Below are 14,432 nucleotides of genomic sequence, written 5' to 3' on the forward strand. Positions count from 1 at the left end.
GTTTAGTTCATTGCTGTCAATGGAGAATTAACAGAATGTTATGTCAGAGAGGGTTGTATTAGAAGACAGGACAGTCGGTAGTCATCATAACATTACTGTTAGAGCTATCATCCATCTGGTTTTTGTTGACAAGATTATGAATAATATATCAAGTTCATCATGGAAAGACATCATGGAGGCTTTGCAGTTGGCCATGTTATTCTGCAGCACTGGTGTCCTGGGTTTCAACCTGACCAAGTTTAGTTTTTGTGGGTTTCCTCCTGGTACTTCATGTTCCGTTAAGACTTCAAAAACATATCCAAAGGTTGACTCAAAGGGGTACTCCGGTGAAACCCTTTTTTCTTTTAAATCAACTGGTGGCAGAAAGTTAAACATATTTGTAAATTAGTTCTATTAAAAAATCTTAATCCTTCCAGTACTTATTAGCTGCTGAATGCTACAGAGGAAATTCCTTTCTTTTTGGAACACTGATGACGTCACAAGCACAGTGCTATCTGCTGACATCTCTGTCCATTTTAGCAACCATGCATAGCAGATGTATGCTAAGGGCAGCATGGTGGCTCAGTGGTTAGCACTGTTGCCTTGCAGTGCTGGGGACTTGGGTTCAAATCTCACTAAGGACAACAATAAATAAAGCATTATTATTATTATAATAACGTCAGCAGAGAGAACTGTGCTCGTGATGTCATCAGAGAGCATTCCAAAAAGAAAATAATTTCCTCTGTAGTATTCAGCAGCTAATAAGTACAGGAAGGATTAAGATTTTTTAATAGAAGTAATTTACAAATATGTTTAACTTTCTGCCACCAGTTGATTTAAAAGAAAAAAGGTTTTCACCGGTGTACCCCTTTAATATAAGTTTAGCCTTATTAATTGTCTGAGCTAGCAAAATGTCATTACTAGCCCCATTGGAGACAAGGACTGCAATGAATGGTGACATTACAGCTGTCCGGAACCTGTCTTCTTCTGCAATGTCCAGCACTCAATTCAGTCTGTGCAATAGTGTCAACAGACAAACTCTGCCTGGGGTTATTAAACCAATCAATGATTTGGGTATGTCATTCAGGGCCATGGGGGGGGGGGTATTTAGAGGTTAATCCTTTGTATTTTGGTGAGGATGCTATAAAAAATGCATACTTATCTTACGCCCTGCAGCTCCCAGCATGACATCATTCAGTTCCCCGCTCATAACTCTTTCCCTTCTCCAGGACGGACATTTCTCAGTAGGAACTGCCCATTCATGATTCAATTGCCTATCATGAAGAGCTGTAGGTGACTGAGGTAGGTGACTATAAAGCAAAATATAAAAAATACATTTTCACAGATAACCTCTATGGTCATTACTTTCACTCAGTTTTATGGCTAATAATTTTACATGCAGTCCTCCTCCTGCATGTACTTTGGTGTATTCCTTAGTAACTTTGCTCCACTGTGTGGATTATCCCTTCATATCCGGACTGTGACTTGTTTTCCTGCTTAACCTCTCGTCTCCCAATTTGGCTTATCTGCATCATCCTGGTTTTGGCTTATTTGACAACTTTTTCTTAATTTATCACCGATATCCGGGTTGTTATGCTTCTAAATAAACTCATGCCTTTATCAAGCAGCCACAACTTTGGACCCTAGCAACCAAATCAATCCTACCGGTAAAAACCTAGGGGGAACCTTAGTTTCTGCCAACCGGAGTGTTTTTTTTTATTTTTTTTACATTTGGAGACAGTTTTTAGTTGTTTGCTGGATAACTGACCAATCCATCCTGCTCTATTACAACAGCTCTGTGGAATATGTAGGTGCTATGCTATGTGAGCATCAGAAAAAAAATATGAAAATAAAATCAATTTATAGAGGTGATGCATATTATAAAAGTAAATGCTCTCAGTTATGTAATAGCAAATTGAGTTTCAGATTTTCTTATATGTAAAAAAAAAAAAAGTTCCACATTTTTTATGCAACGTACATTTGCACAAACATTTGCGTCTTTTTAGCTGGTTTACACCTCCCTCTCTGGTTTTTAAAAATGTGAGCGGGGCTTGATGTAAAATAGATGCCAGGCCTGCACAGACCATGTCACTTGATAGACGCGGCACATCATATACCGGGGAAATTTTATGCAAGGCTGATGTATGAAATATTGCTCTTAGGAAATCCCCCTCCCTAACTCATGATAACAGGAATGCAAAGTATTTTTGAAGTTGTCTCCCTTTACATAGTAAAGTGGGGTTGTTACTCAACAGCACTGCCATATATGCACTTAGTATACAGGAATTAGTATACAGGATTAGTATACAGTGTGGTGATCTATCAAAATAGTCACAAAAAATAGACACTTGTCGAATCATGATAAATCATAATGGATCATATCAAGAAACTTCTGAAGAACATGTAAAGAATGACTTAATTTTTGGAGAAGGGGAAACTAACAGAATGCTAGCCTTAGGTGAATGAAAGCTCTAAAGACACTTTTCTTTTATATGTTTATTGTACATAATAAATGAAAAAGAAAAAAAAACACGTTTTTTCATAAGCATTTCATGCATTAACAAATAATACATGTCTAGAGAGATAAGAAAACATTTATTAAATCTGGTGCTTGCTCAATTTCTTAGTGTGTCAATGCACCAGTGTTCATCAATGACCCTAGTCAAGCATCTCATGTGTTCACACATGGATTTTCTGCTATGATCAATAGATAAATGTATAATGTAATCAAATATATTGTAAAAATGAGTTAAGATAAGCCATCTGTCAGAAATATGTGCAACCATAGATCACCCAAACATATTACACCCTTGGCAAATCCAACAACGCTAATAAATTAAAACTAACAAATCCAGATTATTGTGATATAATGAAAAGGCTTCACATGACTTCATGCAAAAGATAAGATTTTTTATCACATATTAATTTAAATAATTTTATAAATTTGTCTTTCCCAAAGGAAAGGAAAGGGAAAAAAGATATGACAACGCGATCAGAAAACGCCAGGTTTCTCTGTAGTCTTTAACCATGGAGAAACATATTGTGTGTCCTTTCTTAACTTTTCTCTAAACTCAGCTTATTACATGAAATACGGTAACTCACATAAGTGAGTCCTCCCTCACATTTTTGTAAATATTTTATTATATATTTTTATGTGACAACACTGAAGAAATGACCATCTGCTACAATGTAAAGTAGTGAGTGTACAGCCTGTATAACAGTGTATGATGCTGTGTCCCCTCAAAATAATGAAAATGTCTAAATCTTTTCAACAAAAGTAAGTACACCCCTAAGTGGAAATGTCCAAATCTGGCCCAAATTTTCAATATTTTGTGTGGCCTCCATTGTTTTCCAGCACAATATTAAGCCTCTTGAGTGTGGAGTTCACCAGAACTTCACAGGTTGCTACTGGAATCCTATTCCACAATGACATCATGGAGCTGGTGGATGTTAGAGACCTTGCACACCCCCACCTTCCATTTGAGGATGCCCCACAGATACTCAATGGGATTTGGTCTGGAGACATACTTGACCAGTGTGTCATCTTTACTCAGCTTTTTTTTTATCAAGGCAGTGGTTGTCTTGGAGGTGTATTACAGGTTGTTATCATGTCAGAATACTGCCCTACAGCTCAGTCTCTGAAGGGAGGGGATCGTGCTGTTGGCATTCATGGCCCCCTCAATGAACTGTAGCTCCCCTGTCCCAGCACTCATGTAGACGCAAACCATGACACTAAAACCACCATGTTTTCTTTTAGGCACTTGTCACACACTTGTCTTTGTACTCCTCACCTTGCTGTCGCCACACACACTTGACACCATGTGAACCAAACACGTTTATCTTAGTCTTATTGAACAGGGCACGATTCCAGAATGCCATGTCCTTAGCCGGCTTGTCTTCAGCAAACAGTTTGCAGGCTTTCTTCTTCATCTTTAGAAGAACTTGATGCAGTGTGCAGCATATGGTCTTAGTACTGACAAGCTGACCCCCCACATCTTTAACCTTTGCAGCAATGCTATATATCTATTTCCTAAAGACAATTTCTGGATATGACGCTGAGCAAGTGCACTTAACTTCTGTGGTTGACCACGACTAGTTCTGAGTAGAACCTGTCCTCGCTGGATGGTCTTGCTCACTGTGCCACAGATCAGGTAATCTTCTTATAGCCTAGGCTAACATTATATAGAGCAACAATTATATTTTCAGATCCTCAGACAAATCTTTGCCATGAGGTGCCATGTTGAACTTCCAGTGATCAGTATTTTAGAGTGTAAGAGTGATAGCAACAAGTTTAAGACATCTGCTCCCCATTTACACCTGAGACCTTGCAACAACTAACAAGTCATGTGACACTATGGAGGGAAAATTGCTAAATGGGCCAATTTTGACTTTTCCACTTTTGTTGCCAAGGTTTAGACAATTATGGTTGTGTTTTATGTTATTTTAAGGGGACACAACATTAAAGACTGTTATACAGACTGTGCACTCACTACTTTACCTTGTAGCTGAGTGTCATTTCTTCAATGTTGTCACATGAAAATATATTATAAATTGTTTACAAAAATGTTAGGGATGAACTCAATTATGTGAAATACTGTATACAGTATGAGATTACTAGTTCAGTGTATGGACACTCTATCAAGATGTATCTGGTTTGTTTATGTGGGGACTCCCAGTATTTGTAATATAAAAAAGCCTATTGAGTGTTAAGATAGCATGTTGTTATATTGTGTTGAATTAGGTTAATAAAAGCTTGCATTTGTTAAAGGGGTTGTCAAGCCAATAAAAAAATGTATCCCCTAGTCACAGTACAGTGGACAAGCATCTGATCACTGGGAGGTCTGACCATTAGGATAAATGGAGGGTGGCCGGAACATCACCGGGGGTCTTAACTCCTTTAATTAAACTAAAGGAAAGGATATGGACAACACATCTGTAGTTCTGCATGGTAGCTTTATACATCAGCCATAAGATATTTATTCAATACTATACACAAAGTTGCTTTTCCTTAAAGGTGTAATGAGGACATAACATGTGTACAAATCATTTGAATAGAATAAAACTTCAATATCGCTCTCGATAGTGCTGATATTTAGTACAAGATGAATTCACCTCTTCTTGTTTATGCTCCTAAGTACAGGACAACATGTTGATTTATAAAAATAACAATTTTCAAATCTTTTTTAATCTTTTATAATATTGAACCTTTTATATTTTGTCCTATTTGGAAAGTGATGTTTGTTACTTTTTATTATAAAGCTGCATGTTATTTTATTTATTTATTTTTTATCTAAAGAATGTTATTTCCATTATACTGTAGTATGAAAAAAACCTATACTATTTATGTGTTACGCCTAGCGCTCCGGGTCCCCGCTCCTCCCCGGAGCGCTCACGGCGCCTTTCTCCCTGCAGCTCCCCGGTCAGCGCTGACCGGGAGCGCTGCCCTGTCATGGCCGTTGGGGATGCGATTCGCACAGCGGGACGCGCCCGCTCGCGAATCGCATCCCAGGTCACTTACCCGTTCCCGTCTCCTGCGGTCATGTGCTGGCGCGCGCGGCTCCGCTCTCTAGGGCGCGCGCGCGCCAGCTCCCTGAGACTTAAAGGGCCAGTGCACCAATGATTGGTGCCTGGCCCAATTAGCTTAATTGGTTCCCATCTGTTTCCTGGCTATATCTAGTCTCCTCCCTTGCACTTCCTTGCCGGATCTTGTTGCCCTAGAGCCTAGTGAAAGCGTTTTTGTGTGTTTATACCCTGTGTACCAGAACTTTGCTATCTCCCCTGACTACGAACCTTGCCGCCTGCCCCCGACCTTCTGCTACGTCCGACTTTGCTTCTGCCTACTCCCTTGTACCTCGCCTATCTTCAGCAGCCAGAGAGGTGAGCCGTTGCTAGTGGATACGACCTGGTCACTACCGCCGCAGCAAGACCATCCCGCTTTGCGGCGGGCTCTGGTGAAAACCTGTAGTGTCTTAGAACCGGTCCACTAGCACGGTCCTCGCTATCCCTCTCTGGCACAGAGGATCCACCTCCTGCCAGCCGGCATCGTGACAGTAGATCCGGCCATGGATCCCGCTGAAGTTCCTCTGCCTGTTGTCGCCGACCTCCCCACACTGGTCGCCCAGCAAGCCCGACAGATTGCCCAACAAGATCACCAGCTGTCGTACTTGACCACCATGACTCAGCAACTCCAGTCGCAGCTACAGCAGATTCAGTCTCAGCTACAGCAGCAGCAACCATCTCCTCCGCCAGCTCCTGCACCTCTTCCGCAGCGAGTGGCCACTCCTAGCCTCCGCCTGTCTTTGCCGGACAAATTTAATGGGGACTCTAAGTTTTGCCGTGGCTTTCTTTCCCAATGTTCCCTGCATCTGGAGATGATGTCGGATCAGTTTCCTACTGAAAGGTCTAAGGTGGCTTTCGTAGTCAGCCTTCTGTCTGGAAAAGCCCTGTCATGGGCCACACCGCTCTGGGACCGTGATGACCCCGTCACTGCCTCTGTACACTCCTTCTTCTCGGAAATTCGAAGTGTCTTTGAGGAACCTGCCCGAGCCTCTTCTGCTGAGACTGCCCTGCTGAACCTGGTCCAGGGTAATTCCTCCGTTGGCGAGTACGCCATACAATTCCGTACTCTTGCTTCTGAACTTTCCTGGAATAATGAGGCTCTCTGCGCGACCTTTAAAAAAGGCCTATCCAGCAACATTAAAGATGTTCTGGCCGCACGAGAGACTCCTGCTAGCCTGCATGAACTCATTCATCTAGCCACTCGCATTGACATGCGTTTTTCTGAGAGGCATCAAGAGCTCCGCCAGGAAAAAGACTTAGATCTCTGGCCACCTCTCCCACAGTCTCCACTGCAATCTGCGCCTAGGCCTCCCGCCGAGGAGGCCATGCAAGTGGATCGGTCTCGCCTGACCCTGGAAGAGAGGAATCGCCGTAAGGAAGAGAATCTTTGTTTGTACTGTGCCAGTACTGAACATTTTCTGGTGGATTGCCCAATCCGTCCTCCACGTCTGGGAAACGCACGCTCGCACTCAGCTCTCGTGGGTGTGGCGTCTCTTGATGCCAAGTCGGCTTCTCCACGTCTCACGGTACCTGTTCGGATTTCCACTTCAGCCAGCTCTCCCCTCTCAGCCGTGGCCTGTCTGGACTCTGGAGCTTCTGGGAATTTTATTCGGGAGTCCTTTGTGAATAAATTCCATATTCCGGTGACCCGTCTTGTCAAGCCACTCCGCATCTCCGCGGTCAACGGAGCCAGGTTGGACTGTACCATACGTTTCCGCACGGAGCCCCTTCTTATGAGCATCGGATCTCATCACGAGAGGATTGAACTTTTGGTCCTCCCCAATTGCACCTCGGAAATTCTCCTTGGACTTCCCTGGCTTCAACTTCATTCCCCAACCCTGGATTGGTCCACTGGGGAGATCAAGAGTTGGGGGTCCTCTTGTGCCAAGAACTGTCTAAAACCGGTTCCCAGTAACCCTTGCCGTAACTCTGTGGTTCCTCCTGTATCCGGTCCCCCTAAGGTCATTAAGGACTCTGCCTGCCACAGGAAATGCCCCTCCCCCCCTCCCAGGCAAGCTTCTGTGTCCCCTCATGGCCCTCGTCCTGGTGTCACACTGCCCCGTGCCAGGTCTCGCCCTCTGCCCTCTCTCCCCATTCCTACTCCTGCGGTTCTGCCTGCCGTTGAGGAATCCCTCCTTCCTTTCCCGGTGTCCTCATCCCAGGGGAGGCAGTTACCCGATAAAGAGAAGGGGAGACCTAAGGGGGGGGGTACTGTTACGCCTAGCGCTCCGGGTCCCCGCTCCTCCCCGGAGCGCTCACGGCGCCTTTCTCCCTGCAGCTCCCCGGTCAGCGCTGACCGGGAGCGCTGCCCTGTCATGGCCGTTGGGGATGCGATTCGCACAGCGGGACGCGCCCGCTCGCGAATCGCATCCCAGGTCACTTACCCGTTCCCGTCTCCTGCGGTCATGTGCTGGCGCGCGCGGCTCCGCTCTCTAGGGCGCGCGCGCGCCAGCTCCCTGAGACTTAAAGGGCCAGTGCACCAATGATTGGTGCCTGGCCCAATTAGCTTAATTGGTTCCCATCTGTTTCCTGGCTATATCTAGTCTCCTCCCTTGCACTTCCTTGCCGGATCTTGTTGCCCTAGAGCCTAGTGAAAGCGTTTTTGTGTGTTTATACCCTGTGTACCAGAACTTTGCTATCTCCCCTGACTACGAACCTTGCCGCCTGCCCCCGACCTTCTGCTACGTCCGACTTTGCTTCTGCCTACTCCCTTGTACCTCGCCTATCTTCAGCAGCCAGAGAGGTGAGCCGTTGCTAGTGGATACGACCTGGTCACTACCGCCGCAGCAAGACCATCCCGCTTTGCGGCGGGCTCTGGTGAAAACCTGTAGTGTCTTAGAACCGGTCCACTAGCACGGTCCTCGCTATCCCTCTCTGGCACAGAGGATCCACCTCCTGCCAGCCGGCATCGTGACATTATGTTTCTATAAGGATTGGAAATGTTTTGTTGACTAGTGGAAAAATATGTAGAATAATGTGTAGAACAAAACTAAAACGTTTCTTTGAATTTAAAGTACTTCAGAGAACTTAAAGTTTTGATTTAGGGCAGAATGTTCATTGCAAAAGTTATTTATCATCCATAAGTAACTCTTTATTATATAAACTAGTGATGAGTCAATCAAAATCATGAGAGTATAAATGCTGGAATGTACCTACTCTTTATCATGTTCCTTGGAAAAGCTCTCAACATACATACATGCATTCACGTTTCAGTAGACAGAAACAACGGTGGTAGTGGATCCACTGGACCTTTGTGGCAGAAGACACAGACTGTACAAGGGAGCATAGTCTAAGATGCCACTGATTTTCACCAGAGCCCGCCGCAATGCGAGATGGACTGGCACAGCTTGACCACACAGGCGGCTGAGGAAATTTGAGGCACAAGGCAACTCATAGTCAGGATAGCAGGAAATCAGGGCAGGCGGCAAAGGAGCAAGGTCAGGTCACAAAACAAAGGGTAATATACACAGCAAGGTGATACTCAGGAACGCTTTCTCTCAGGCATTAGGGCAACAAAGATCCAGCATTGAAGTGAGGGAGGTGGAGTAATTTATTAACTGGCCACAGGTGTTAATTAATTGGTGCACTGGCCCTTTAAATGTCAGAATTCCGGCTTGCGAGCGCCCTAGGGGACGGGGACACGTGTGCCAGAGCATAGAGACTGTATCACAGGAATGGCCAAAATGAGAAACATCACATTCAAGATGGGGTCACCAGTAGTGCCGAGGGATTAAAAGTAGAGTCTTATATATTCCAGGATGACCTGCAGTCAAGGAAGAATGACCCCATTTCAGTACCTTGCGTCTCAGTCTGGCGGGCACAAAGGATTTTTCCCAGAGGAACTTGCTGAATTTCAGCAAGAGCGGCAGGAGGAATAATATGCCTAGGCGTGGAATCCAAACCTATGACATCAGAGGACCTGGATGCCTTGAAGTTTTTGTCGGCTGGACGGAAGTGAATGAAGAAGTTGAACCTAGAAAAAACAGTGACCACCTTGCTTAGCGAGGTTCCAACGCTGAGCAGACTGAAGGTATTGAAGATTCTTATGGTCGGAGTAGATGCTGAGTAGATGAGGAGATCATTCCAATAAATGTCGCCATTCCTCCAAAGCAAGCTTGATCGCGAGAAGATCACAATCTCCAATGGAGTAATTTCTCTCAGCAGGAGAGAAGGTCTTGGAGAAGAACCCACAAGTTACAGTCTTACCCTTGGTGTTTTTCTGAGTAATAACGGCACCGACACCAGTTGATGAGGCATCGACTTCCAAAGCAAAGGGCTTCTCAGTATCAGCACGGGAGCCAAGGCAAATGCAGACTTTAAATGGGAGAAGGCCAAGTAGGCCTCATGAGGCCAAGACTTAGAAGGTTAGAAGCCTTTTTCGTAAGAGCCACAATTGGAGAAACCAAAAAAGAAAAATGTGGGATAAATTGACGATAATAGTAAGCAAATCCCAGAAAGCGCTGTATAGCACGTAGGCCAGAAGGACAAGGACAATCCAATACTGCAGACACTTTATCTGGATCCATCTGCAGGCCCTGATGAGAGACAATGTAGCCGAGAAATGGAAGACTAGATTTCTCGAAAAAGCATTTCTTCAGTTTGGCGTAGAGATGATTCTTGCACAGATGCTGAAGAGCCAGATGAACATGAGTTCGATGCTCCTCTAAGTAGGAAGAGAAGATCAGAATGCCATCTAGGTATACGACTACACAGGTGTAGAGTAGATCACGGAAGATATCATTGACAAACTCTTGAAAAACGTCTGGAGTATAGCAGAGGCCGAAAGACATTACAAGATACTCAAAATGTCCATCACAAGTATTGAAGGCAGTTTTCCATTCATCTCCCTTGCAAATACGAATGAGCTTATATTCTCCTCGTAAGTCCAACTTGGAGAAGACCTTGGCAACACAGAGATGGTCAAAAAGTTCTGAAATAAGAGGTAGTGGGTAACGATTCTTGACTGTGATTTTGTTAAGTCTCCTGTAGTCAATGCATGGATGGAGTGAGCCATCCTTCTTTCCTACAAAGAAGAAACCTGCTCCAGCAGGAGAAGAGGACTTAGGGATAAACCCTTTTTGAAGATTCTCCTGGATATACTCAGCCATGGCTTTGGTCTCAAGAACCAATAAAGGATAAATCCTTCCATGAGGAGGAGTGGTACAAGGCAGAAGATCTATAGGGCAGTCGTAAGGACAATGTGGAGGCAGAGATTCAGCCTGCTTATTGCAGAGAACGTCAGAAAAATCTTGGTAAGGTAGCGGAATGCCAGGTAAAGGAGGAGGACGAGAAACAACTTTAGGCCGAACTGGTTGGAGACAATGATTTTGTGGATTTTGTGGAGAATGACGTTGAAGCCAGGGAAGGCCAAGAAGAAACTCAGAAGTATAGTGTGGCAGTACGTAGAATGCCATATTTTCTTTATGCAACACAATTCGGTACAGTAGTGTACCATACAGTCCAGATTTTGTCCGTTAACTGAGGAGATGAACAAAGGTAGTGGATATGCTGGACCTGTGTGGCAGATGACACAGACTGTATCAGGGAGCGGAGTCTAAGATGCCACTGCTTTTCACCAGAGCCCACCGCAAAGCAGAATGGACTTGCTGAGGAAGGCAACACCCAGGTCGCTACACCTGGCATGGCTTGACCACACAGGCGGCTGAGGAAATTCGAGGCACAGGTGGGATAAGGCAACTCGTAGTCAGAATAGCAGGAGGTCAGGGCAGGCAGCAAATTAATGTAGTCAGACACGTAGCAAGTGGTCAGTAGGCAGGCGGCAAAGGAGCAAGGTCAGGTCACAAAACAAAAGGTACGATACAGAGCAACGCAATAATTAGGAACGCTTTCTCTTAGGCACAAGGGCAACAAAGATCCGGCAGGGAAGTGAGGGAGGTGGGGAAATATATTAACTGGCACAGGTGTTACTTAATTATTGGGCGCACGGACCCTTTAATTCCCGGAGCTTTGGCGCGCACGGACCCTAGGGGACAAGGACACACATGCCAGAGTATAGAGACTGAGGAGGAGGCAGGAGGAACAGTCAGTGAGTGACGGCCTGGGATTTTCATGTGGGCGCAGAGGAAAATGGGGCCATGCGCTCACGGCCAGCATGTGCAGCTGGAGCTCATATCATAACTATATGTCTATAGGTAGCCCGTTGTCAGATGGAAGTCCATAGTGTCCTATTGGCCACTATGTTGTCACCATATTTCAGTAAATCACACACAAAAATAAGCATAAAGAAAAAGATCAGGCTATTCCACTTGGAAAAAAAAATAATAGAGCCTAACCACAAATTGAGAGGAAAGATGGAAAGTAAGGATGTCCTGCATGGAATGTGAATGGAACCATACTTGTACTGACCCCTTTCAATGAGTGGTGAAATACCTTCAACGTTTATGAACAAGTTTCATTTAAATGGGCACTGTCAGATACAAAAACTTTTAATGTGTTGTAAAGCATGCAAAACTAATAGGTTTTGCGATTTCTTTCATAAAAAAAATTTCATTATTTTATACTCACGCCCCCTCCCTTTGAGAGGAATTCAGACTAGTGAGCTAAATTAAAAGTGTAATAAAAAATAAATAAATAAAGGGGCTAGAAACATAAAAATTAGATGTACATGGTCAGGATTAGGCACTGAGTGATATATTTAAAAAAAATGTTTTTATTGGATCTGATGGGTAAGCTTTAATGTAAATTTTTTTTTTCCAAAATAAATAAATGCCATATAGAAGTCATATGTAAGTCATGTAGGGCTGACCTTCACAGAGGAACCCTCTCTATAACAAAAAAGGGAATATAAAAAAAAAGCTGTCTAATTCTTTTGCAGCATCAACTTAGACTATGCATTTTTTTCACAGTTGCTGAAAATCTCGTGCATCTGTCTGGTCTGTATGCACCTTCTATTACTTGGCTTCCTTAATGCCAAAAATTTGTGCCAAAAAGTGGCGCATTTCTGACATATTTAAGCCACACATCCTGTTGATGAAAATGCTGACTTCCAGATAAACTATGCACCTTTGTGTCCCAAAAGTGTCGAAAACATATTAAAAATATGGTGCAAGTCATAAAAAAACCCTCCCCTTCCCTTTTTTTTCCGGGGGGGGGGGGGGGGGAGGTTTTTCATGCAGGCAATTTTAGTTATTTCCCCAAAAATAGATCTCTCTGGACATAGGCTTCATATTTAATATGTCCAGACAGTTAAAAGATTTCTTTTTAAAGACAGCTAAATATTCCTTAGTTTAAAATGTCTTGGATTCAAGTTTGTCTCAAGATTTCAGGAAAACGTGCAACCTCAACCCTTTCACCCTCCTTTTTATTGCCATTTTGATGTCACATAATAAAAGTCCTTTTATAGCGACCTACTGTATCTTCTTTGTTATCTTCACACACATCTGTTGCTGGTAAGAATGTACTACATAAGCCTCTTACAGTTTTTTTTTTGTTTTCAGCCACTCAAAACCTTAATTCTCTTTCATCAGATAAACATCTGCACTATTGATTTTCTGTTCTCGCATCTCTTTCTGCTTCCTAGGTGGTTGGCGAGTGGAGGTTTAGTCGTATCCACTGTGATATCTTTGTCACCCTTGATGTTATGATGTGTACAGCAAGTATCCTTAATCTCTGTGCCATCAGCATTGACAGGTAAGATACATTGGGGGACATTGCTCTTCTGTTATGAGAATAGTGACTATATGATGAAGATATTCTATAAAAAGGAACACTTATTCTGACCATAGTGACATATTCAAGATACAGATAAAGGACAATTCAGGCTTTTTATCATTTTAGAAATATTTTGAGTAAAAAAGGCCTTGATTCACAGAAAAGTTGTGACTATGTTTAGTTTTTTGAAGCTAATGAAATGTTGGGAAACATACGTTGACTATGTGCCAAACCTAGGTTTATTTCTCAGGTTAAAGGGTCACTTCACTGGCCAGTGTTCCGGCTGCATTCGGAACATTAAGTTCCATAGCTGTGTACGTGCTGCGGGGGTTAGCCACGCCCTATCGTGATGTCAGGCCACCACGCCCCCTCCCATAGACTTGCATTGAGGGGGCATAACCTGACATCACGAGGGGGGCATGGCCGACCCCCGCAGCGCTCGCACAGCATTCGGAACTAAATTTTCCGTAAGCAGACGGAACACTGGCCAGTGGAGTACCCATTTAATATACCTGTGAATAAAAATTCACTTTTTAAGTTTATAGACTTTATCTTTATTACTTTGCATTAATGTTTGCTGACTCTAAATGTAATTAGCTTGGCTTGTAAGAAACAGATTAAGGTTGGAGTGTAGTGTACCCCCACCTCGCTGACACCAGAATCCCATCTTCTGTATTACTGACATATATTGGAGATAAAAACAATGGTAGATCCATGGCCTGGCCAGGTGGACTTTTAATAGAGACAGTTTCTTACAATCAGCCAAACTGAGGGCTGAATAAAGCATGCTGCATTACAAAACGCTGGGGGTGCCCTGTGAGGATTCTGACTGCTGCCACAATATAGATAAAAAATGTTTTTCAAAATTAAGCTATACAGTATTACTAAATAATATACAGTAATTTTATTAAAGCTATGTATTAAAACAAAAGTCACGGAACACTTTAAATGGTCACTCTGGTTACAAACAACTACCCTCCGTTTGATGGGATCCCTAACATATTTGTAAATCATTACATTAACCAAGAAAAATGACTCAATACCATAGAAAAAAGCACTAGGTGACTCACTTATCTGCTCTCTGCTGTCCCTTACTTTTTGCCAAGGGAATTATGTGTCTAGTAACAGAGACAAGACAAAACACAGGAAGTAGGAGGCATGGCTTTATGACTGCTAAGTGCAAGACAGGGGGAGAGCAACTCTGGGCTGTATACCTACTTTCT

The 14,432-nt window shown here is 43.5% G+C and overlaps 1 protein-coding gene across 1 annotated transcript in view; it reads left to right on the top strand.

The window, feature by feature from the left end:
* DRD2 (dopamine receptor D2) overlaps positions 1–14,432 on the top strand; it is a 531,813-nt gene that overhangs the window by 377,807 nt on the left and 139,574 nt on the right. The window contains exon 3 of the mRNA XM_056542337.1: positions 13,079–13,188. Coding sequence (XP_056398312.1) covers positions 13,079–13,188 — 110 coding nt within the window. The remainder of the gene's footprint in view (positions 1–13,078; positions 13,189–14,432) is intronic.

The sequence above is a fragment of the Hyla sarda genome, chromosome 10 (assembly GCF_029499605.1).
Source record: "Hyla sarda isolate aHylSar1 chromosome 10, aHylSar1.hap1, whole genome shotgun sequence".
NCBI lineage: Eukaryota > Metazoa > Chordata > Amphibia > Anura > Hylidae > Hyla > Hyla sarda.